Source organism: Symphalangus syndactylus, chromosome 5 (genome assembly GCF_028878055.3).
Source record: "Symphalangus syndactylus isolate Jambi chromosome 5, NHGRI_mSymSyn1-v2.1_pri, whole genome shotgun sequence".
In the NCBI taxonomy this organism is placed as follows: domain Eukaryota; kingdom Metazoa; phylum Chordata; class Mammalia; order Primates; family Hylobatidae; genus Symphalangus; species Symphalangus syndactylus.
Genome location: NC_072427.2, coordinates 129,023,955 through 129,045,552, shown reverse-complemented (window position 1 = coordinate 129,045,552; position 21,598 = coordinate 129,023,955). Strand labels below are relative to the sequence as shown.

The 21,598-nt window shown below is 44.1% G+C and overlaps 2 protein-coding genes and 1 non-coding gene across 6 annotated transcripts in view; all 3 read right to left on the bottom strand.

Moving 5' to 3' along the window:
* STRC (stereocilin) overlaps window positions 1–1,432 on the bottom strand; it is a 28,578-nt gene extending 27,146 nt beyond the window's left edge. The window contains exon 1 of the mRNA XM_063639486.1: window positions 1,345–1,432. The gene's annotated coding sequence lies outside the window, so the exon portion shown is untranslated. The remainder of the gene's footprint in view (window positions 1–1,344) is intronic.
* Window positions 471–20,259, bottom strand: LOC129481704 (cation channel sperm-associated protein 2). 4 transcript variants are annotated; one of them, XM_063639492.1, is made up of 13 exons: window positions 19,324–20,259; window positions 18,336–18,485; window positions 17,709–17,882; window positions 17,465–17,533; window positions 10,471–10,643; window positions 9,504–9,659; window positions 8,772–8,896; window positions 5,931–6,109; window positions 5,621–5,720; window positions 5,239–5,295; window positions 2,618–2,829; window positions 2,104–2,283; window positions 471–645 (listed from the first exon to the last, which is right to left on the bottom strand). In XM_063639492.1, exons 1-13 carry the CDS (start codon window positions 19,676–19,678, stop codon window positions 614–616), a joined length of 1,962 nt encoding a protein of 653 aa, XP_063495562.1. In that variant the 5' UTR covers window positions 19,679–20,259; the 3' UTR covers window positions 471–613. The 4 variants fall into 4 exon arrangements, with proteins under 4 accessions (XP_063495562.1, XP_063495563.1, XP_063495564.1 ...); XM_063639493.1 differs by having other exon boundaries at window positions 2,104–2,268; XM_063639495.1 differs by lacking the exons at window positions 471–645; window positions 2,104–2,283 and adding an exon at window positions 4,989–5,121 and having other exon boundaries at window positions 2,733–2,829.
* LOC129483579 (U6 spliceosomal RNA) lies at window positions 7,525–7,631 on the bottom strand. Its single transcript, XR_008658102.1, has one exon. It is a non-coding gene; the product is annotated as a U6 spliceosomal RNA (small nuclear RNA).
* Window positions 20,260–21,598: the final 1,339 nt, after the last annotated feature.

Below are 21,598 nucleotides of genomic sequence, written 5' to 3'. Positions count from 1 at the left end.
TTTCGTTCTTTTTTAGAGATAGGGTCTTGCTATGTTGCCCAGGCTGGAATGCAGTGATATGATCCTAGCTTGCTGCAGCCTCGAACTCCCTGCCTCAAACAATCCTGCCTCAGCTCATAGCTGGGACTAGAGGCACACATCACCACACTCAGCTTGAACTAACTCTTTTGCTTGACCTTATGACTTTCAATATCCCTTATCTCAGAGGCAGACTACTGAGCAGCTACTAGGAGTATCTATTAGACACTTATAGATATATATATATATTTTTTTTTTTTTTGAGACAGAGTCTCACTCTGTTGCCCAGGCTGGAGTGCAGTGGTGTGATCTTGGCTCACTGCAACCTCTGCCTCCCAGGTTCAAGTGATTCTCCTGCCTCAGGCTCCCAAGTAGCTAGGATTACAGGCATCTGCCACCACACCCAGCTAATTTTTTTTGTATTTTTAGTAGAGACGGGGTTTCACCGTGAGTGGCCTAGACACTTATACATTTTAATTTTAATGAACAGACATTGTTCTATCTGAACAGACATTTATATTTTCAATTCTCTATTTCCAACAATTCCCTTCATAATCTTTTGCTGGGCCCAAGGATATTGAAGCCATCCATTGCTTTACTTGTCTTCCAAGTTCATCAGTGCCTGCACTGCAAAGGAAACAGATTGTGAGGCTGGAGAGCTAAGAATATTCTACATACATAAATGTTTGGTGAAGACCCTGCTTTTCTGGGTTCTAGGTTCCCTCACAAGTCTTCACTAATCTTTAAATTAAGCCATATGATTCTGTGTACTCTTCGCCATAGACAAGTTTTATCAGGATTAAAGAAACTACCTTGCTGCATTTTACTCCTTTTCACCCTGTCCTCCTTAGAGAATAAGTGGGAAGGCAGGACTAAGAATGACTAGAAGGAACATGATTAAATTTAGGCAACATTGTGAAGTAAGCAAAGCCTGTCTTTCACATCTTGCCCTAAATTCCATGTTCCAATGTTATAAATTCCTCTTTTCCCACCTGTGCCCACCACACACAAACACACAGTCCTCCTCTCTAATTTCTTATTTTCACACTGAGTTGATTTCAACTAGACATGTAGGGGAAACCCCAGATAACACATATTAAATTATAAAAATCCACCCCTAACTCTTCTGTTTTTGCTTTGTTTTGAGACGGAGTCTCGTTCTGTTGCCAGGCTGGAGTTCAGTGGCGTGATCTCTGCTCACTGCAATCTCTGCCTTCCAGGTTCAAGCAATTCTCATGCCTCAGCCTCCCGAGTAGCTGGGACTACATAGCATGCACCACTACGCCTGGCTGACTTTTTTGTATTTTAGTAGAGACGGGGTCTCACCATGTTGACCAGGATGATCCTGATCTCCTGACCTCATGATCCGCCCACCTCGGCCTCCCAAAGTGCTGGGATTATAGGCGTGAGCCACCGTGCCCGGCCTTTTTTTTTCCTTTTAGAGGGAAATTATATTAATCCAAATTAGTCATGAAGTAATGAAATTTAGGAAAAATAACTTTGAATAGATCTCAGTTTACATCAAACTCTGCTATTTAAATCACATATTTATCTTTATAGAGGCTGACACTAGAAGTGGCAGATACAAATAGAAGTTTAGAATTCATAAACCTCTTTAGGGAGTTAGGACAGTAAGCACTTGTGGGCCTCCTGCTCATTGTCTGACCCCCCATAGCTCTCCAGCTTGAGGCTTAGGCCCTGCTGCTCAAGTCTGAAATGCAATCTTCAGAGAGAACAAACGAGCAGAAACTGGTGGGCTGCTCAAATCAAGCAAGAGCCTACCTTGTCCTAATTCCCAACAACTGGGATTAGACTTTCTCTTCTTGGGAAATAAGCTCTCTTACCTCATAGGATTTGGGCGTCCCCTGCCACAGAAGCAGAGTTTGTAGGTTTTCTCTCAGTTAGGGAAAAGTGGGACACATTCCCAGAATGTGACATACCAAACCAAGAATTTGCCTATTTTAGTTGTAGGCAGAAATTGAGAAGCTGAGATGCCAGAATGGTGGACACTCTCCTCCTTCTCCACAGCTATAAACGCTATATATATAGATTCCCATGGTCCCCATGACTGCCCTAACTCCATACCTGCAAACTCTTGTAACTTCTTACGCTCCTCTAGGTTATACTGAAGCTTTTCTAGCAACTCAAAATATCGGAAGAGTGAGTCTCTGGGCCAAACACGGTCATCCTGATCCATTTCCATTAGCCCGGGCAGATTTTCGTGCACAAGAGTCTCCCAGTCCAAACGACCTACAGGGAGGAATGCTTCAGAAAAGCACGTCTAGATTTGTAAAACTTGGTAAGAGCTGGTAAATCCTACGGTGTGGGTGGAAAGGTGGGGTGGAAAGAGGTAACAGGAAGCAAGGAGGGAAAGGGTGCATCAGTAAGAAACCACTTTTTACAATGAGCAAAGAGGGCCACGGCCACACTTACCCGAAGTGACGAAGTACAGGGGAAATTAAGAAGCAAAAAGAAAGTAATTAAGACCAGAAAATTGGAAAGGAGATATAGTGGGAGAGCTCCTGTTAAGACTAAGATGTCTTATAGAGGAGTCTGAATTCAAATGGAAAAAACTCATTATTATAGTTCTTCGGCTCACCAATAGATTCAGAAAATCTGGATTCAGAAGAGGAAGAATAGGAAGAGGATGTGGAGGAGACACAGGAGGAAGACTGGTACTCTCTCTTTTTTGACAAGGTCTCTTCTGTTTTTGATGCAGATGTTATTAAATCCTCTTCAGTGGCACCATAATTAGACTCTACTTCAGACACTTCTGATAAGTCCAAACTTTCCCTTTGTTGACTAGCTCCTCTTGAACAGAAAGGAGAAATTTATGGCTTCACAAACATTTACGAGATATGACTAGTCCACTCATTATTCTGGTTCTGCCCCTGGCCACCCCCTAAAGCTGGGGCATAAGACAATGAGGGCCAAACTACTCCCAAACTCTAAACTCAGACACTTCCAACCTCAATCATTCATGTGTCATCCTTAACTCTTCTCTTCCCTCCCATATTCAGTCCATCAAGAAATCCTGCTGACTCTACCTTCGAAATATATCTTTTCTCACTAACTCACTGCCACCACTCTGGCCTAAGCTGTCATCATTTCTTGCCTGGGCAGCAGCATAGCCTCCCAACTGATCTCTCTGCTCCTTCCCTTTTTCTTCTATCAACACAGCAACCAGAGTAATCCTTCTTAAACGTAAGTCACTTCATGTCACTCCTCTGTTCTGCTTGCCATTTCAAAGTCCCTACAATGGCACCCATAACCCTACAGGATCAGGTCACCATTATCTCTCTGACTTCATTTCCCAGCACTCTTCCCCCTGCTCACTCTACTCCAGTCACAATGGCCTCTTTGCTGTTTCTCAAACACACCAAGCATGCTTCCAGCTTAGGACCTTTGCACTAGCTGTTTCATCTGCCTATTAACACTCTTCTTACAGATATCCACATGGTAATCCCCTTACCTCCTTCAAGTCTTTGCTCACATTACCTTTTCAGTGAGGTCACCGTGACTACCCTGTTTAAAACTACAACCCATCTGTGGCTGGGCCCAATGGCTCACGCCTGTAATCCTAACACTTTGGGAGGCTGAGGCGGGTGGAGTGCCTGAGCTCAAGAGTTTGAGACCAGCCTGAGCAACATGGTGAAACCTCGTCTCTACTAAAATACAAAAAAAATAAATAAATTAGCCAGGCATGGTGGCGGGCACCTGTAGTCCCAGCTACTTGGGAGGCTGAGGCAGGAGAATCGCTTGAACCCAGGAGGTGGAGGCTGCAGTGAGCCGATATCGTGCCACTGCACTCCAGCCTGGTGACAGAGCGAGACTCTGTCTCAAAAAAAAAAAAAAAAAAAACAAAACTACAACCCATCTGCAATCCCACCTTCTACTCTCAATCTCCCTTAACCTGTTGTACTTTTAATTTTCCCATAATGCTTATCATATTTTAACAGATTAATTTACTTATTTAATTTGCTTATTATCTCTTTACCACTACTAATATGTAAGCTCCACGAAGCAGGCATTATTGTCTACTTTGTTCACTGATACATCCCAAGCACCTACTAAGTATTCAATAATTATTTGTTCTTTATTGCTTTTTGTTTGTTTATTTGAGACAGGGTCTTACTCTGTCACCCAGGCTGTAGAGCAGTGGCACAATCATGGTCACCACAGCCTCACCAATCCTCCCACCTCAGCCTCCTAAGTAGCTGGGACCACAGGAGCACACCACCACATACAGCTAATTTTTGTTCGTAGAGACAGGATTTTGCCATATTGCCTAGTTTAATCTTCAACTCCTGAGCTCAAGTCATCTGCCCACCTGTTTTCCAAAATGCTGGTATTACAGGCATGAGCCACCACGTCCCCCCTGCTAAATTTTTGAGATGGGATATTGCTGTGTTGCCCAGGCTGGAGTACAGTGGTGCAATCATGTCTCAATGCAGCCTTGAACTTCTGGCTTGAACTTCAAGCAATCCTCTTGCTTTGGCCTCTCAGTTGGGATTACAAGTATAAGCCACCACATCTAGCCAGTAATTATTTGTTAATGAGTGAATGAGTTTACTTCTGCTTCTGCTTTTTTTGTTCACTGCTAAAACACCTGGGGTCTAGAATCATATCTGTTTCATTGAAGGTATTTGTATTAGTGTCCTGTGGCTGCCATAACAAATTACTATAAACATGGTAGCTTAAAATGACAGAAATATATTCCCTCACAATTCTAGAGGCCAGAGTCTGAAATGAAGGTGTTGGCAGGGCCATACTCCCTCTGGAGGCTTTAGAGGAGAAGTTCCTTGCCTCTTCTACTTCTGGCAGCTGCCTGGCATTCTTCAGCTTCCCTTGGCTTGTGGTGGCATTAGCCCCAACCTCTATCTCCATCTTCACATCGCCTTCTCCTATTCTCTGTGTCTTCTCCTCTTTCATCTCTTATAAGTACCCTTGCCATTGGATTTAGGACCTACCTGGATAATCCAGGATGATCTCATCTCAAGATCCTTAACTTAGGATCTTTTTTTTTTCCAAATAAGGTCACATTCACAGGTTCCAGGGAGTAAGGACATGAACATATTATTTCGGGTGCCACTAGTCAACCTACTACAATATGCAGTTATTAAATGAACGAATTCCCTCTCAAAGCCAATCTTCATCTTTAGTTTTCCACCCTCTCCTCCTTCACGTGTTTCTATCCCAGTTCACATACATACTCCTAACCTGTCCTCTATTTTGCTATGGCTTGACCTCAGTGCTTCACGTGACATGTATTTTCTCCTGCAGAGCAACAAATAAAAATAAAAAATAAAAAAAGAGCGAAGACAGTTATATTCAAGCAAAAGTGTGGTAAGAAAAAAAGAGTTCATATCAGAAAGTGAAGAAAACTAATTGGGGAGAACAAATTGTAGTCAAGGGGTGAAAAAAAAATGGGACTCCTCACAGTGCATGAAGAATCAGGCAATATTCTAGAGCTAGAGAATTCTTATCTTTGGGGGCAAATCTACTGTCACAAAGGGAAAAGTGGGGTTAAGGAGTAGAAACAAGAGATGAGCTCAGGAAACCCTTGAGAAGGAAAGTTGGGGTTGAAAAGGGAGAAGCAGACCTCTGGATGATCTGCCGCTTGAACATGTCAGCTTTGAGCTGAAACTCCCGACGTGTCATCTCCTCATTCAGCTCTTTCCTGATATTCTGAAAGTTAGTAACTGCCACAAAGGGCCATTAGGAGCTGGGAGACGGTAATGACTAGATGTGGGAAGAGGGCTTGGGTGGGGAGAATCCAAGTGAAATATCCAATCCAGATCCCAAGCCTTCCTGCTATACTAGGTTCTTTATACCCATAAGCCACCAATCCCAGCTTTCAGACTTTTTCCCAACCACCCTTCCCAAACAAGTTGCACCTCCTCTATGCTTACCCATCATGGCTACTATGATACTTCGAAAGATAATGGAGCCAAGCAACAACCAAAGGATGAAATAGATGCTGCTGAAGATGCGACTGACTTCAGGCACCTTCCAGACGTCCTGAAGCAGTGCATACCAATGATCCAAGGTGAAGAGAATGAACACTGTTACCAGGGAATTCGGGAGGTCCCTAAAGAAAAAGGCATGTGAAGAGACAGAAGCAGAGACCTAAACCTTTCAAAATTGGTACGATTCTTACTTTTAAAGAAACATAAAGCATTTCTTTGTAGTTTGTTCTGATTTTGGCTCCTTTTCTACCATACTCAGTTTTTAGCTAATCATTCTTCAGGTTGAAGTGTTGTTGTTGTTGTCGTTGTTGTTGTTTTTATTAGATGGAGTCTCACTCTGTTGCCCAGGCTGGAGTGCAGTGGCGTGATCTAGGCTCACTGCAACCTCCACCTCCTGGGTTCAAGAGATTCTCCTGCCTCAGCCTCCCGAGTAGCTGGGATTATAGGCATGCACCACCACGCCCAGCTAATTTGTGTATTTTTAGTAGAGATGGGGTTTTGCTATGTTGGCCAGGCTGGTCTCGAACTCCTGACCTAAGGTGATCTGCCAGTCTTAGCCTCCCGAAGTGCTAGGATTACAGGTGTGAGCCACCACACCCAGCCTAAATTCTCCTTTATCATGAATAATCTATGACTAACTCTCACTATTCCATTAGTCCTTGGGTATAATAAATAATAAATAGGTATTGACTGAATTTTTAAAAGATGAATGAATCACCAACTAGATAGTTTTTCTAATTTTTTTTTTTTTGAGACAGAGTCTCACTCTATCATCCAGGCTGGAGTTGCATGATCTCAGCTCACTTCAACCTCTGCCTTCCAGGCTCAAGCAATTCTCTCGCCTCAGCCTCCTGAGTAGTTGGGATTACAGGCATGTGCCACCATGCCCAGCCAATTTTCATATTTTTAGTAGAGACAGGGTTTCACCATGTTGGCCAGGCTGGTCTTGAACTCCTGACCTCAAGTGATCTGCCTGCCTCAGCCTCCTAAAGTGCTGGGATTACAGGTGTGAGCCACCATGCCTGGCCGTTTTTGCTAATTTTATTCTCTACTGCTCTATGGACTCCACTTAATAGAAGATCACTCGTAATTTAGCAAAATTTAGCAAAATTAGCAAATGTAGCAAAATAGAAGATCATTCACAAAATTATTCCTATTAGTTTGCTGGTATGAAATGATATGCAAGTAAATGGGTAGTTACATAAACATATGTGATCCTAAATAATGAATATATACAAATTATAAAATTAATATTTAAAAATTACTAAAAAAGTAAAAAGTTTCCGGGAAGGTATCTAAATTTTACTACCTTTCTTTTTAGTCCCCCATATACAATTTATTGAAAACATCAGAGCTTGCATAGGATAAAATCTGGGACTTTCCTAACTCAATACTCTTACAAAACTATCTGTTAAGAGTTTAACAGAGTCCTGAGAGGCGCTGACAAGATTGAATTCTAATTCATAAACAGGATTATCTACTCGAAATTCAAGTTGATTTTCTTCTAGAAAACACTGATTAGTGGTTTAATATTTTAAAAAATATGTAACACTTCATAAATTTGTGTTTCATCCTTGCACAAGGGCCATGCTAATCTTCTCTATATCCTTCCAATTTTAGTACATGTGCTGCCAAAGTGAGCACTGATTAGGGTTTTCTAGACAGAGATCAGGAATAGGCATGTGCATGTGTAATATGTAGAGACTGGGATAAAACCAGTGATCATATTTGAGAATCACAGTAACATTCATTGATCACTTATAATGTGTTACATACTGTGCTAAGTGCTTAAATGCATTACCACATTTAACCCCACACTCTTATGAAGTAGCACTGCTATTATTCTTTTTTTTTTTTTTTTTTTTTGAGATGGAGATGGAGTTTCACTCTTTGTTGCCCAGGCTAGAGTGCAGTGGCTCAATCTCAGCTCACTGCAATCTCTGCCTCCCAAGTCAAGTGATTGTCCTGTCTCAGCCTCTGGAGTAGCTGGGATTACAGGCGCCCACCACCATGCCCAGTTAATTTTTGTATTTTTAGTAGAGACAGCGTTTCACCATGTTGGCCAGGCTGGTCTCAAACTCCTGACCTCAGGTGATCCACCTGTCTTGGCTTCTGAAACTGCTGGGATTACAGGCGTGAGCCACTGTGCCCAGCCTATTCCCATTTTTCTTTTTCTTTCTTTTTTTTTGAGATGGAGTCTTGCTCTCTTGCCAGGCTGGAGAGCAGTGGCACTATCTCGGCTCACTGCAATCTCTGCCTCCCAGATTCAAGCAATTCTCCTGCCTCAGCCTCCCAAGTAGCTGGGACTACAGGCGCCAGCCACCACATCTGGCTAATTTTTGTATTTTTGGTAGAGACGGGGTTTCACCATGTTGGCTAGGATGGTCTCGATCTCTTGACCTCTTGATCCACCCGCCTTGGCCTCCCAAAGTGCTTGGATTTCAGGGGTGAGCCACTGCGCCCCACCCCCATTTTTCAAAAGAGGTAACTGAGTCACAGAAACCAAGCTTAACCACTGGAGTGTACTGCTATTTAAAGATGGCTGATGACAGTGTGGTCTGAATTTGCAAAACCCAGAATAAACATGGAACTAGCTGCCCTACCCTCAAGATCAGAGCTAATACCGTTCACTATTCTTTTGCTTTCTCTTTCCCTCTCCCTATTGTGTTCTATTTCAGTTTCTTGGAATAGACTGTACTTTTTATATTACTATACTTTGGACAAGCTTCCTGGTCTCTTAGCCAGATTTTCTCCCCTCACCCAGCTGTCCCCAGCTCTGCTTACGAAAAGAACACATGGTACTCCAGGTCCTGACGAGGGGAACGGGTGTACTCTGAGAAGACGTAGACACCAGTCACAGCAAAAATGTAGAAGAAGATGAGCAGCAACATCAAGAGGAAGGTCATGCTCTAGAGGCCATAACTCTCATGTCAGACGTGGGCCAGACTAGGCTGATCTCTATCAACAGCCCAGTCAAGCCCACCTGGCAATCTCCCACCAAACCCTCTCTTGCACTGCTGAACCCAGTCATCTCTGAACCATTGCACCAGTCCCCAGCCACTTCTCATCCAATAACATTTCACAGGACATTTCATTGCCTTCTTTGACCCACCCAGATTTGTTTCATATTGTTTAGTTTTTTTTTAGATGGAGTTTCACTTTGTCGCCTAGGCTGCAGTGCAGTGGCGCGGTCTCGGCTCACTGCAACTTCCGCCTCCCGGGTTCAAGTGATTCTTCTGCCTCAACCTCCTGAGTAGCTGGGATTACACGCACACACCACCAAGCTCGGCTTTTTTTTTTTTTTTTTTTTTAATTTTTAGTAGAGACAGGGTTTCACCATGTTGGTCAGGCTGGTCTCGAACTCCTGACCTCATGACCTGTTCCCCCCTCGGCCTCCCAAACTGCTGGGATTACAGGCGTGAGCCACAGCACCCGGCCAATTTGTTTCATATTCTATGTTAAGCCCTCATATTTATCTACCTTGCCCCCTGCTTTAGCTTGCAACAGTCAAATCACCTTGAGGGCCCTGACCAGGACCAAAATAATAACTCGAATTTGACGGAATTGTGCAAGGAGTTTGAGAGACCTCAGCACCCGACAGATCCTCAGAAGCTGAAGCCACACCGATTGGCCTGTTACCCCTACCAATACCACAACCTCGGGAAGCAGGGACTGTGGAAAACACACAGATTATCAGTAAAATACACCCCAAGGCACCCAGGCAAAGTTACACCTTCTTCATCTCATCCTCTTCATTGTTCCCTGGGCATTATCCCTTGAATAGCATTCTCTGAGAATTGCTTACTATTCAGCCTTTCTATATTAAGTTGCTTAAACACTGTACTTCAACTAGTTCAGACATAAAAAGGGGGATAAAATTCATGGTTATTTAATTGGGTTGTTGTGGAGCATAAATGAGATAATGTAAGGAAAACACTTAAAATAGTGCCTGGCACTTAGTAAGAGCTCAGTAACCGGCAGATGCTCTTGTTGGTGTTGATGTTGTAGTCTACTTTGCTCCTAATACCAACAACTCCTGCAATGATTGATGTTTCGTTTTAGGAAAAAAAATCAAAAGAAGGAAGTTAAGTAAATTTTTGTTAGGCCGGGCTCGGTGGCTCATGCTTGTAATCCCAGCACTTTGGGAGGCCGAGGCGGGCGGATCATGAGGTCAAGAGATCGAGACCACGGTGAAACCCCGTCTCTACTAAAAAATACAAAAAATTAGCTGGGCGTGGTGGCCGGCGCCTGTAGTCCCAGCTACTCGGAGAGGCTGAGGCAGGAGAATGGTGTGAACCTGGAGGCGGAGCTTGCAGTGAGCCGAGATTGAGCCACTGCACTCCAGCCTGGACGACAGAGCGAGACTCCGTCTCAAAAAAAAAAATTTTGTTTCTTCCTATTATCATGTTAACTTTTCTTGTTCTTTCGCACCTAGGCACATTCTTCATCCCACTAAACGAACCCTCAGGATCTCTATCCTTACCAACATGGTAACAACAAAGTCAAAGACATTCCAGGCACTCTTCCAGAAAACGGAAAAGTTGGATAGCCACTTAAGAAGGATCTCCAGGATGAAAATAAGCAAGATAAACCAAGCTGCCACCTCCAAGGTCAGCTTCAATGGCCATAGTTTGGTATTTGTGGATTCCAGCAATTCTGTGAGGATAGAGCAAAGGAGGAATAAAAGTTAAGGAAGCTGGAAATCGAATGATGGAGAATGATCACACTTATGAACCACAGTTTTGCCCACTACGGTTCCATTTTTCTTTGAGTTTCTCTTCTTAACACTGTTGCTTCAACCTGTGAAATACAGGGAAGGACAGAATTGACCATAAAACATAGTCACAACCAATCTGTTGATATAGTTATGTCTGCCCAGCTACAAGTCACTTCCGATCCACTCTGGGGGTCAGACAGCTACTAAGAGACTACTCTCTTTAATTACCCCTACCTCCAACCCCCCACCCCCATCTACTGTACTGTTATCTCAGTCCCAAAGTTCACAAGAAAGCAATGGGTCTTGAGAACAGAATGAAAATACAGGGCCATGATATCTGAAGTACATTATAATGAATGTAGAAACAAGCCAGAATCATTAGGGTCTATCGAATTATAACAACAAATCACTTGGTTCTGCTAGCTTTCTTTTAAAACTTTTCCTTTCTTCCCTGCCTAAAATTGGTTTTGCTCTGCAAAGCAAATTGAATGCGTACTTCCTCTCTAGAAACCGATTATTTACTTTTGTTTTTTTTTTTTGAAATGGAGTTTCGCTCTTGTTGCCCAGGCTGGAGTGCAATGGTGCCATCTCGTCTCACCGCAACCTTTGCCTCCTGGGTTCAAGCAATTATCCTGCCTCGGCCTCCCAAGTAGCTGGGATTACAGGCATGTACCACCACACCCAGCTAATTTTGTATTTTTAGTAGAGATGGGGTTTCTCCATGCTGAGGCTGGTCTCGAACTGCTGACCTCAGGTGATCCGCCCGCCTCAGCCTCCCAAAGTGCTGGGATTACAGGTGTGAGCCACCGCGCCCAGCCGAAACCTATTATTTACTAATTGCTATTCCTTAATTCATTGCCTTTCTCTTTCAACCTTCTTCAACTCTTTTATACAATGAATAGATGTATGCCACACTCTGGAAACAAAAACACTCAGATTATAATAGGCTTAAGAGCTAAATAGAAATCAACATTGTGGTGCTCTGGCTTTAAAGTCATCCTGATGCTGAACTGAATCCAGACAAAAAGAACAGAACCATACTTCAATCATACCTAGAATTTCGCAGAGGTTAGCCCCTTCTAAAAACCAATGGAGTTACGCTATACTTATTCCTATGCTTGTTTTGAGACAGAGTCTCACTCTGTCACCCAGGCTGGAGGAGTGCAGTGGCATAATCATGGTTCACGGAAGCCTGGATCTTCCGGGCTCAAGAGCCTCTGGGCAACTGGGACCACAGGCACACATCACCATGCCCAGCTAATTTTTTCTTTAAATTACTTGTAGAGATGGGGTCTCCCTATGCTGCCCACGTTGGCCTCAAACTCCTGGGCTCAAGTGATCTTCCTACCTTGGTCTCCCAAAGTGCTGGGGTTATAGGCATGAGCCACTGCACCCAGCACTCCTATGCTTATTTAGGCTCTGTACTTCTTCTGTAAGTTTTTCTTTCATGCATGTTTCTCTAAGATGTACAATTTTTCACATTTTAACATCCATGAAATTAGGATTTTTTTTTTTTTTTTTTTTGAGATGGAGTCTCGCTCTGTTGCCAAGCTGGAGTGCAGTGGTGCAATCTCAGCTCACTGCAACCTCTGCCTCCTGGGTTCAAGCGATTCTCCTGCCTCAGCCTCCCAAGTAGCTAGGACTACAGACGTGCGCCACCATGCCCAGCTAATTTTTGTATTTTTGGTAGAGACGGGGTTTCACCATGTTGGCCAGGATGGTCTCCATCTCTGGACCTCGTGATCTGTCCGCCTTGGCCTCCCAAAGTGAGGATGCATTTTACAATCAGCGATGTGTCCCAGTTTAATTGAGCATGATTTTTATTTCTTAGTGGTAAATAGTGAATTTCACCGTTGATGACAGCTTAGATTCAATAAAATACAAACTTTTTTCACTTAACAATAAATTCTAGCTCTCAGGAGCATAGGATTATATAATTAGAAAGAGCTGAGGACCACATTTGTGGCTGGAAAATAGAATGCTATAATTTTTATGCAGTTTTTGCCCTTGCAAAAAGGAACCCAAAGACAGCAATGAAGTAATATAAGGCTCTTGTAAAGCAGAATATAGTTTTGAGTAGTTTAAAATAGTTTAAGTAGGGAAGTCCAAATTACAGAAGCAGTAGCACTTTTACTCTCTGGAAAAATGAATAATTTTATAGAAGCTAAACAAACCCAAGGAAGTTCAGAGGAACAAATAGCAGAAATTGCCTCAGCAGCACAGAATGTGCAAAAGTGACTGCCTCCACTCTACATCAAGTAATGTGTCCTCTCTGAAGATGAAAAATACCTTTTTAAAATTCTTGGAATTTTTCAGGCTGCTATAGCAAGGCAAAGGAGTCTTAATGGAAATAGAGACCAGGAACCCAGTGAAGTCTACCCAGGAATCTTAGCCAGTGAAGTGAAGTAGCAGTGAATATCTATGCTTCAATATTCTTCTCAGGGTGACAGACAGTAGCCATTTGATCAAGCAAGTCAGGCAAATATATAATTCTATTTTACAGGGTAGAGTTCACCATGAACAGTTATCTATTGCTACCCCCATTCTAGAAAAACAACAGTAGGTCACCTCACAGAATACCACGTAAATTCACATTGGTTTCAAGGAGTCCAATATTATAGGTGAGGAGAATAGTACACTGCAACAACAAACTGATATGTAGATGTTGACATTTACACAGTTTTAATATTTTTAGTAATGTTTTGGCTAGTTATATCCATCATGAAACAAGAAACACTGATGTTGAAACATAATTTCTTTCTTTTTTTTTTGAGATGGATTCCCACTCACTGTTGCCCAGCTGCCATCTCAGTCACTACAAACTCCGCCTCCCGGGTTCAAGCGATTCTCCTGCCTCAGCCTCCCGAGAAACTGGGACCATAGGTGCACATCACCATACCCACTGATTCTTGTATTTTTAGTAGAGACAGGGTTTCACCATGTTGGCCCGGTTGGTCTTGAACTCCTGATCTCAAGTGATCCGCAGGACTAGGCCTTCCAAAATGCTGGGATTACAGGCATGAGCCACATGCCCAGCCAGAAATACGATTTCATGAAGAGCATTAAGAATGATAATTCTGCAAGTATAATCTCAAGATGATCTTCATCAGATTCTATAAATTTCATTCATTTCACCAAAAACTTTATATAGCACATCAAACCCTCTCTAGGACTTTAAAAGTCAATGTAAAAAATTGTAATCTTCAGGAATATGCCCATCTTTGGGAAAAAAAAATTGTAATGATATTATACTTAGGTTTTATTTTATTTTTGAGACAGGGTCTTGCTCTGTCACCCAGGCTGTAGTGCACTGGTGAGATCATAGCTCACTACAGCCTCAATCTCCTGGCCTCAAGTGATCCTGCCACCTCAGCCTCCCAATATACTCAGTTTTTAATTTTAAGGATTGTCTACACTTGCATTGTGTTATTTTCTGACAAATGCTTGCAAATGAGTCAAATCTTTTTTTCTTTCTCATTATTTAGAAACAAAATATGAGATTTTAAAAATAAGCCAATTGATGTTTAAAGCGCAGAACGGAATTACTTTTTTTTTTTTTTTTTTTTTGAGACGGAGTCTTGCTCTGTCCCCTAGGCTGGAGTGCAGTGGCGCGATCTCGGCTCACTGCAAGCTCCGCCTCCCAGGTTCATGCCATTCTCCTGCCTCAGCCTCCTGAGTAGCTGGGACTACAGGCGCCCGCCAACACGCTCGGCTAATTTCTTGTATTTTTAGTAGAGACGGGGTTTCACCATGTTAGCCAGGATGGTCTCGATCTCCTGACCTCGTGATCCGCCCGCCTCGGCCTCCCAAAGTGCTGGGATTACAGGCTTGAGCCACCGCGCCCGGCTGAACAGAATTACTAATATCAACTTGTGGAAGCAGATTTTTTAAAGCCCTAACAGTTTAGATCACTTTGTGATGGGAAAAAAAATTTTTAAGCCTAAAAAAAGTCTTAATGTTTATCATATGAATTAGTCTGTTCAAAGAAATATGTAAATCACAAATAATTTCCCTTTGCAAAATCCCTCCTCCCTTTCTACCACAAGAATAAGCTTAATAAGATAAAATTTCCATGAGCTTGCCAGGTAATTTCTAGTCTGGCTATCTACTTACCCTCTGGCACAGTGATCAGGTTTCATATTCAGTTAACTGTTTTACCAAATAGAATAGTTAGTGCTATTCTATTTTGATTTGTCTATTAAATCTAGGGAAGGGGGCCCAAGCCCCAGGCTACGGACTGGTACCAGTCCATGGTCTGTTAGGAACCTGGCCATGCAGCAGTGAGTGGTGGGTGACTGAGAATTACCGCCTGAGCTCCACCTCCTGTCAGATCAGCTGTGGCTGTGGTATTACATTCTCATAGGAGGGCGAGCCCTATTGTGAACTGCATGTGCGTGACCCTTAGGAGAATCTAATGCCTGATGATCTGAGGTAGAACAGCTTCATCCTGAAACCTCCGTCCTACTCCATCCATGGAAAAACTGTCTTCCAAGAAACCAGTCCCTGATGCCAAAAAGGCTGGGGACCACTGATCTAGGGAATCCTGTATGGTTACTATTATTTACTTCATTCCAAGGCTTAGGACTGTAATTCTAGCCATACAAGGCAAATACATGGCAGCAATCATACAATAAAAGGGAATTATAAGTAACTTAGTTCAAAATCTTCACCATTACGAGGAGGAAATAAAACACCTCAAAGTATACAGTATACTGTAGTGGGTCAGTGACATCAATTATTGTTGTATATTTAAATATCTTTGACCTGACTGCACAAAGGACTATTTTATTTTTTTGAGACAGGGTCTCACTTTGTCACCTAGGCTGGAGTTCAGTTGCACGATGGCTCACTGCAACCTCCACCTCCCAGGCTCAAGTGATCCTCCCACCTCAGCCTGCTGAGTAGCTGGGACTACAGGCAGGTGCCACCACACCTAGGTAATTTTTCTATTTTTTGTAGAGATGAGGTTTCTCCACGTTGGCCAGGCTGGTCTCAAACTCCTGAGCTCAAGCGATCCTCCTGCCTCAGCCTCCCAAAGTGCTGGGATTACAGGCATGAGCCACCATGCCTGGGCCCCAGAGAGAAGCTTGCAGGGGACTTGGAGCTAGAGGCAGCGTCCTGAACTTGCTACAGGCACTGGACATTTCTGTTGAGGAAAATATCTGTGTGACATAAACAGCCAAGAGCTTCATAACTATGCCCTTCTCTTAAAAATTCCTCCAAGACTGGACATGGTGGCTCATGCCTGTAATCCCAGCACTTTGGGAGGCTGAGGCATGAGGATCTTTTGAGCCTAGGAGTTCAAGACCAGCCTGGGCAACATAGTGAGACCCTGTCTCTACAAAAAAAAAAAAAAAAAAAAAAAAAAACATAATTAGCTTGGTGTAGTGGCATGCACCTGTAGTCCAAGCTACTCAGGAGGCTGAGGTGGGAGGATCAATTGAGCCCTGGAGGTCGAGGCTGCAATGAGCCATGATCACACCACTGCACTCCAACCTAAGCAACAAAGTAAGACTCTGTCTCTAAAAAATAAAGTGGGAGACTTCCCCACAACAGTGAGAATGAAACAAGTGAGTAGTTCTACTATCCTTTCATCATTTCTGAGCAGTTTGAGATTATCAACAAATGAGCTCACTGATTTTGCAGACATACTTATGTTTTGAATATATTTCATATAATTTATTATTGGTTTCAGAATCATTTCCTTTTTAAGCATTTTTTTTGGCTCAGCTAATATCTTAGTTTTACCTACCTTTCCATACTTTGTGAGCTTTCTTATTTATACTTAATCTTTCTAAATATACTTGTAAAAATATAAATGTTAGATCGTTCACTGATAGGCACCAATATCTTTAACAGAAAAGGTTAATTCAAACAATTGTCTGACAACAGATATAAAACTGGTCTTCCCAAGTTCAGTTTCTTGTGGATTTGTTACATTGCTACATATTACACCTAGTTTTATGTGTCTAGATGTTCTGTATCTAGTACACTCTTGAGAGCCCTCCAAATATTAATATTTCTTTTTTTTTTTTTGAGATGGGGTGCAGTGGCGTGATTTCAGCTCACTGCAACCTCCGCTTCCCAGGATCAAGCATTCTCCTGCCTCAGCGTGCTGAGTAGCTGGGATTACAGGTGCCCGCCACCACGCCCAGCTAATTTTTTCTATTTTTAGTAGAGACGGGGTTTCAACATGTTGGCCAGGCTGGTCTTGAACTCCTGACCTCAAATAATCCAACCACCTTGGCCTCCCAAAGTGGATTACAGGCATGAGCTACCATTCCCAGCCGATATTTCTAGATTTTAGCAGTTGCATAAATCCTACTCCAGGAGGCTTAATATAATTGTCCCTATCACAATTCAAATGACGTTCAAAAATGTAAAATGATCAATTTGGAAAAAAAAAATTACTCCTACCCACTTCCTTTTTTTTTTTTTTTTTTTTGAGACAGAGTTGTACTCTGTCGCCCAGGCTGAAATGCAGTGGCACAATCTAGGCTCACTGAAACCTACGCCTCCTGGGTTCAAGCAATTCTCCTGCCTCAGCCTCCCAAGTAGCTGGGACTACAGGCTTGTGATACCAAGCCCGGCTGATTTTTTGTATTTTTTAGTAGAGACGGGGTTTTCACGTTGCCCAGGCTGGTCTCCAACTCCTGAGCTCCGGCAATCCGCCCGCCCCAGCCTCCCAAAGTGCTAGGATTACACGTGTGAGCCACCGCGCCCGGCCTCACTTCCTCTTTCATACAGCGTCAGTTCTCACCTATTTCAACCATCAGTACGATCGCATTCAAAAAGACCAGGAAGATGATGAAGTTTTTGAAGAGAGGACCTGTTATCTCTTAAGGAAACGTACAGAGTGGAGTTCTTTCTGATTTATGCAGTTGAAATAATAAGAGCAATAACATAAGCAGTGAGAATGAGACAATGGAGTTTGGGGAGCAAAAAATAAGTCATTAGTCAGATGATCAACAGCCAGGATAAAAATGAGTGACATGAAAGGATACACTCAAGGACCCATCCGGCCCACAAAGAAAGAGGTGGCCTCTGACTGCAGCGCACATGAAGCCTGCTCAACAGCCTCTCGGCATGTGAAATCTGCCCTATACGTTGAGGCTTTATAGAGAAATGCACTAGCTGGTGTTGATCTCCCAACATAAGTTTCTTCTGGCGGGAAGGATCTACAACAAAAATTAAAAAGGGATAGTGGATAAATACAAAGAAAATAGAGCAGGTAGGGTTGGGGACAGCGATATTGGTCAGATAATCGGTCCCCCTAATGCCTTACTGCTGGTCCTTCTCTTCTCACAGCAACTAAGAATTCTGTATGGAGTGAGAACAAATGTATTGCTTATAACCAACACTGTCCATGCCCACAAAAGCAGCAGGTTCACTCTCAAAGTTTTAAGAGTCTTTGACAGAAACTGTTCCCAATCATCCATGGCTAGTGGCTATCCTAGGCCTAAAAGGGAAAGACGTGGATTCTATCTCCTCAGTTTTATTTACAAGCCCTTGATTTATCAAGTTTGGTAAATCAGCAACTAAACCGACCTCCCCAGAATTTTCCACTCTTAAATGTAGAGGATGTGGATAAGAGTCTTAAATTTAAATTAGTGAAGAAATAGGCTGCTGACCGAGTAACTCCCTGATAGTGTGCCGCGGCACAGCTTGGCTCAAGCCTTGCAAATGCTCGATGAGAGAGAAAGTATCGATGAGACGTGAACGAATGGCATCAGCTCGAGGCAGCTGCATCTGCCCTTCTTGGTGGTAAGCGGCCATGTCTGCTAAGAAAATGTAAGCATCAAGTGTCATTTCATTCTTGGAGCTGCACCAAGGATTACAGGTTTTCTGTCCCCTCCTCCCCACCCTCTTTGCCCTTAAGATTTCTTAATGTACCCACATTTAGGAACTAGGAGCAGTTGGGAAGAACAAACATTGTACTAAGACTCAGGGTTTTTTGAAACAAAAGGGGCTGAGTGGTAAAGACACTGCGAGGTCGACCAAGCGGCCAGGCATCTTCACTTTGTGACGGCATTACTAATTAAGAGCTCATTAAAAACAAAACAAAACAAACAAAAACACCTCAAGAAAAAGGAGCAGCCACAAGGGTAGGGGCCCGGGGCTGGACAAAGAATCTGGGTCCCACTTGGGCCTGAGAGAATCGGGCAATGAGGTGGAGCTGGAGGAGGGCTTGGCCTGCCCACGAAAGAGAAACCAAGTGAAGAGAAATTGGACAAAATGCCGAGGCCTGACATTTTGAAAAAGGGTCCCGTCCCAAGTGTGTCCACTCCAACACTTCTTCGGGGGCTAGCTCCTTCTCTCCTCCATTCTCGCTTCTAGGCCTCACCTCAGCCCAGGTTCTCTTCGCCCACTCAGCCCTGACTTCACGCTTCCGCCTCCAGCTCAGGCGCCCCAAGCCCGGCTATCCCTACGCAGGACGAGCTCAGGGCCGGCTCCCAGCCTCACTGCGCCCCATTCCCCGCCCCGCCCGACTCCCAGGCTTCGGCTCACCTCGGGACCCGGCCCTAGCCCCTGCCCCCAGCCCAGGACCGGGACCAGCCACGCTCGCCCAGCCACTCGCCGCCTCGGCCCCGCCCAGCGCTCTGGCCACTCGGCGGTTACCAGCTGGTCCCGCCCGCCCGACGAAGGCGCCGCGCAGCCAATCAGCGGCTGCCACACAGCGGCCGGAGCCGGGCTTGGGGGTTGGGACCTCCGGCTGCAAGACCGCACGGGCCAGACGCGCGAGCGCAGGCAGACGGTTTGTGGTCGTGCGTCCGACCGCCGCAGTCCCGGCCGAGCCGCGACCCTTCTGGCCGCCCCCACCCCACCTCGCCGCCATGCGCCTCCGCCGCCTAGCGCTGTTCCCGGGTGTGGCGCTGCTTCTCGCCGCGGCCCGCCTCGCGGCTGCCGCCGACGTACTAGAACTCACGGACAACTTCGAGAGTCGCATCTCCGACACGGGCTCTGCGGGCCTCATGCTCGTCGAGTTCTTCGCCCCCTGATGAGGCCACTCTGCCGAGGCGGGGGGAAGAAGGGCCGGGCTGGGCCGGGGGCGAGGGCGCGGGGAACTGTTGGGCCTACGCAGCGCCGGCGGCCTTCATTCCTGTGGGCCCCTGCTGCGGCGGGCACATTTCTCGTTCCCGGGAGCTAGACGCGCCTCGCCAAGAGCAGGGGAGTCGGTGCTGATCGGCCCAAGGAAAACCCGAAGGCTGCGCTCACGTAGGGCCTCGTCCTTATCTCGGTGCTCTTGCGGCACTTCCTGTTTGCAGAGGGTTTTGCCACCCCTTCCCGCAGTTCAATATGTAGCTATATCGTTTCTGCGTGAGTCAGTATTAATGTTCTTCCAGTCTACAGACTAGACATCCCAAAGCCTTGTAGTGGAAGCGGACGTTTCAGCAAATGCATAAGTCCTGGATCCCCAGGGTATTTCCTTTCATCTTACCTCACGCCGCACAGCCATTGGTTTCTAGCCAAGGTCACTGAGTGGCTACAGAATGGTCGTAAGTGCTTTCTTGAGGCAGGTAATTTGTCCGTCACATGGTGTACAGTTTCTCCCTTCAGCTGATCACTTACATCTCAGTACCGGCAGATACCTCTGTCCAAACGAAAAGAGTAGATGAACAAGAATAATTCCATCAGAATCTGTCCATATTGTCCGTTTTAATTAGGATTTCTTTAAAATGTCAATACTCCAATGAGAAAATAACCAACATTGATTAAATACTCCACTTTAGGGTGACTTAAATGAACAAGGGTGTAAATTCCTTAGATAGAACTAACTCGAAATAAAAATCTGTTGGGGAGAAGGAAGAGCAAATAAGATTTCTGGCCCAGTTAATTTGAGTGGTTTTCTTTGTTTTGTGTTTTGTTTTTTGTTTTTTAAACCTCCAGATCATTATCATAGTAAACAGTGATTCCTTTATCCTTGGGATAGCTCAGTATATTCAATATATATAATTACAGTACTTAATTTTTCCTTTCCTGGCACAGTGACCCTTGGTTTAATACTATCCATGTTCAAGAATGTCAGTAAAAGTTGTATGTAACTTTTATTTGCTTCAGACTCCGGTCTTCATTTCTTAGCCTCAACCAACTTGCCAAGCGTTACACGAAAAAAGTCCTGTAGTAAAGACCACCTGAATCAGAATGATATGCTAGAGATGGTAAATTTTGTTTTCAGCTTGGACAGATTTAGTGTCCAGGGCATTTCTGGGGCTAACTGGCAGTACAGATTACACATATAGTTCTTATACATCTCTGGAACTCATTTTCTTTCTTAGGAACAACTCTTCCCAATTATATAATCATGCTGTTAGCTTTGAGGGGCTGTCACTAAATTTGTAAAAACTCGGGGTGTCACTGAGTTTGTCAGATCTGAGTGATGCATTTTACTACAGGGGTCATGCAACAACTTAAAGTAGGAATTGTTGGAGAATAGTGGGCCACTAGAATATTGGTTTAAAAAAGGAATTTTGGAGCCAGGTGCGGTGGCTCCCACCTGTAATCCCAGCACTTTGGGAGGCCGAGGTGAGCAGATCACCTGAGTTTGGGAGTTCGAGATCAGCCTGACCATGATGGAGAAACCCTGTCTCTACTAAAAATACAAAATTAGCCGGACATAGTGGCACATGCCTGTAATCTCAGCTACTCAGGAGACTGAGGCAGGAGAATAGCTTGAACCCAGGAAGCAGAGGCTGCAGTGAGCCAAGATCATACCATTGCAACCCAGCCTGGGCAATAAGAGCGAAATTTCGTCTCAAAAAAAAAAAAAATTTTTTTTTTGTTTGAATTGAAGGGGGTCTTTCCTACTTTAAGTTGTTACACGTGCTACCCTAAAAACTACATATCCCATCAGGCACTGACTGTCCCAAGAATTGGGTGGATCTCTGCTGTGGTG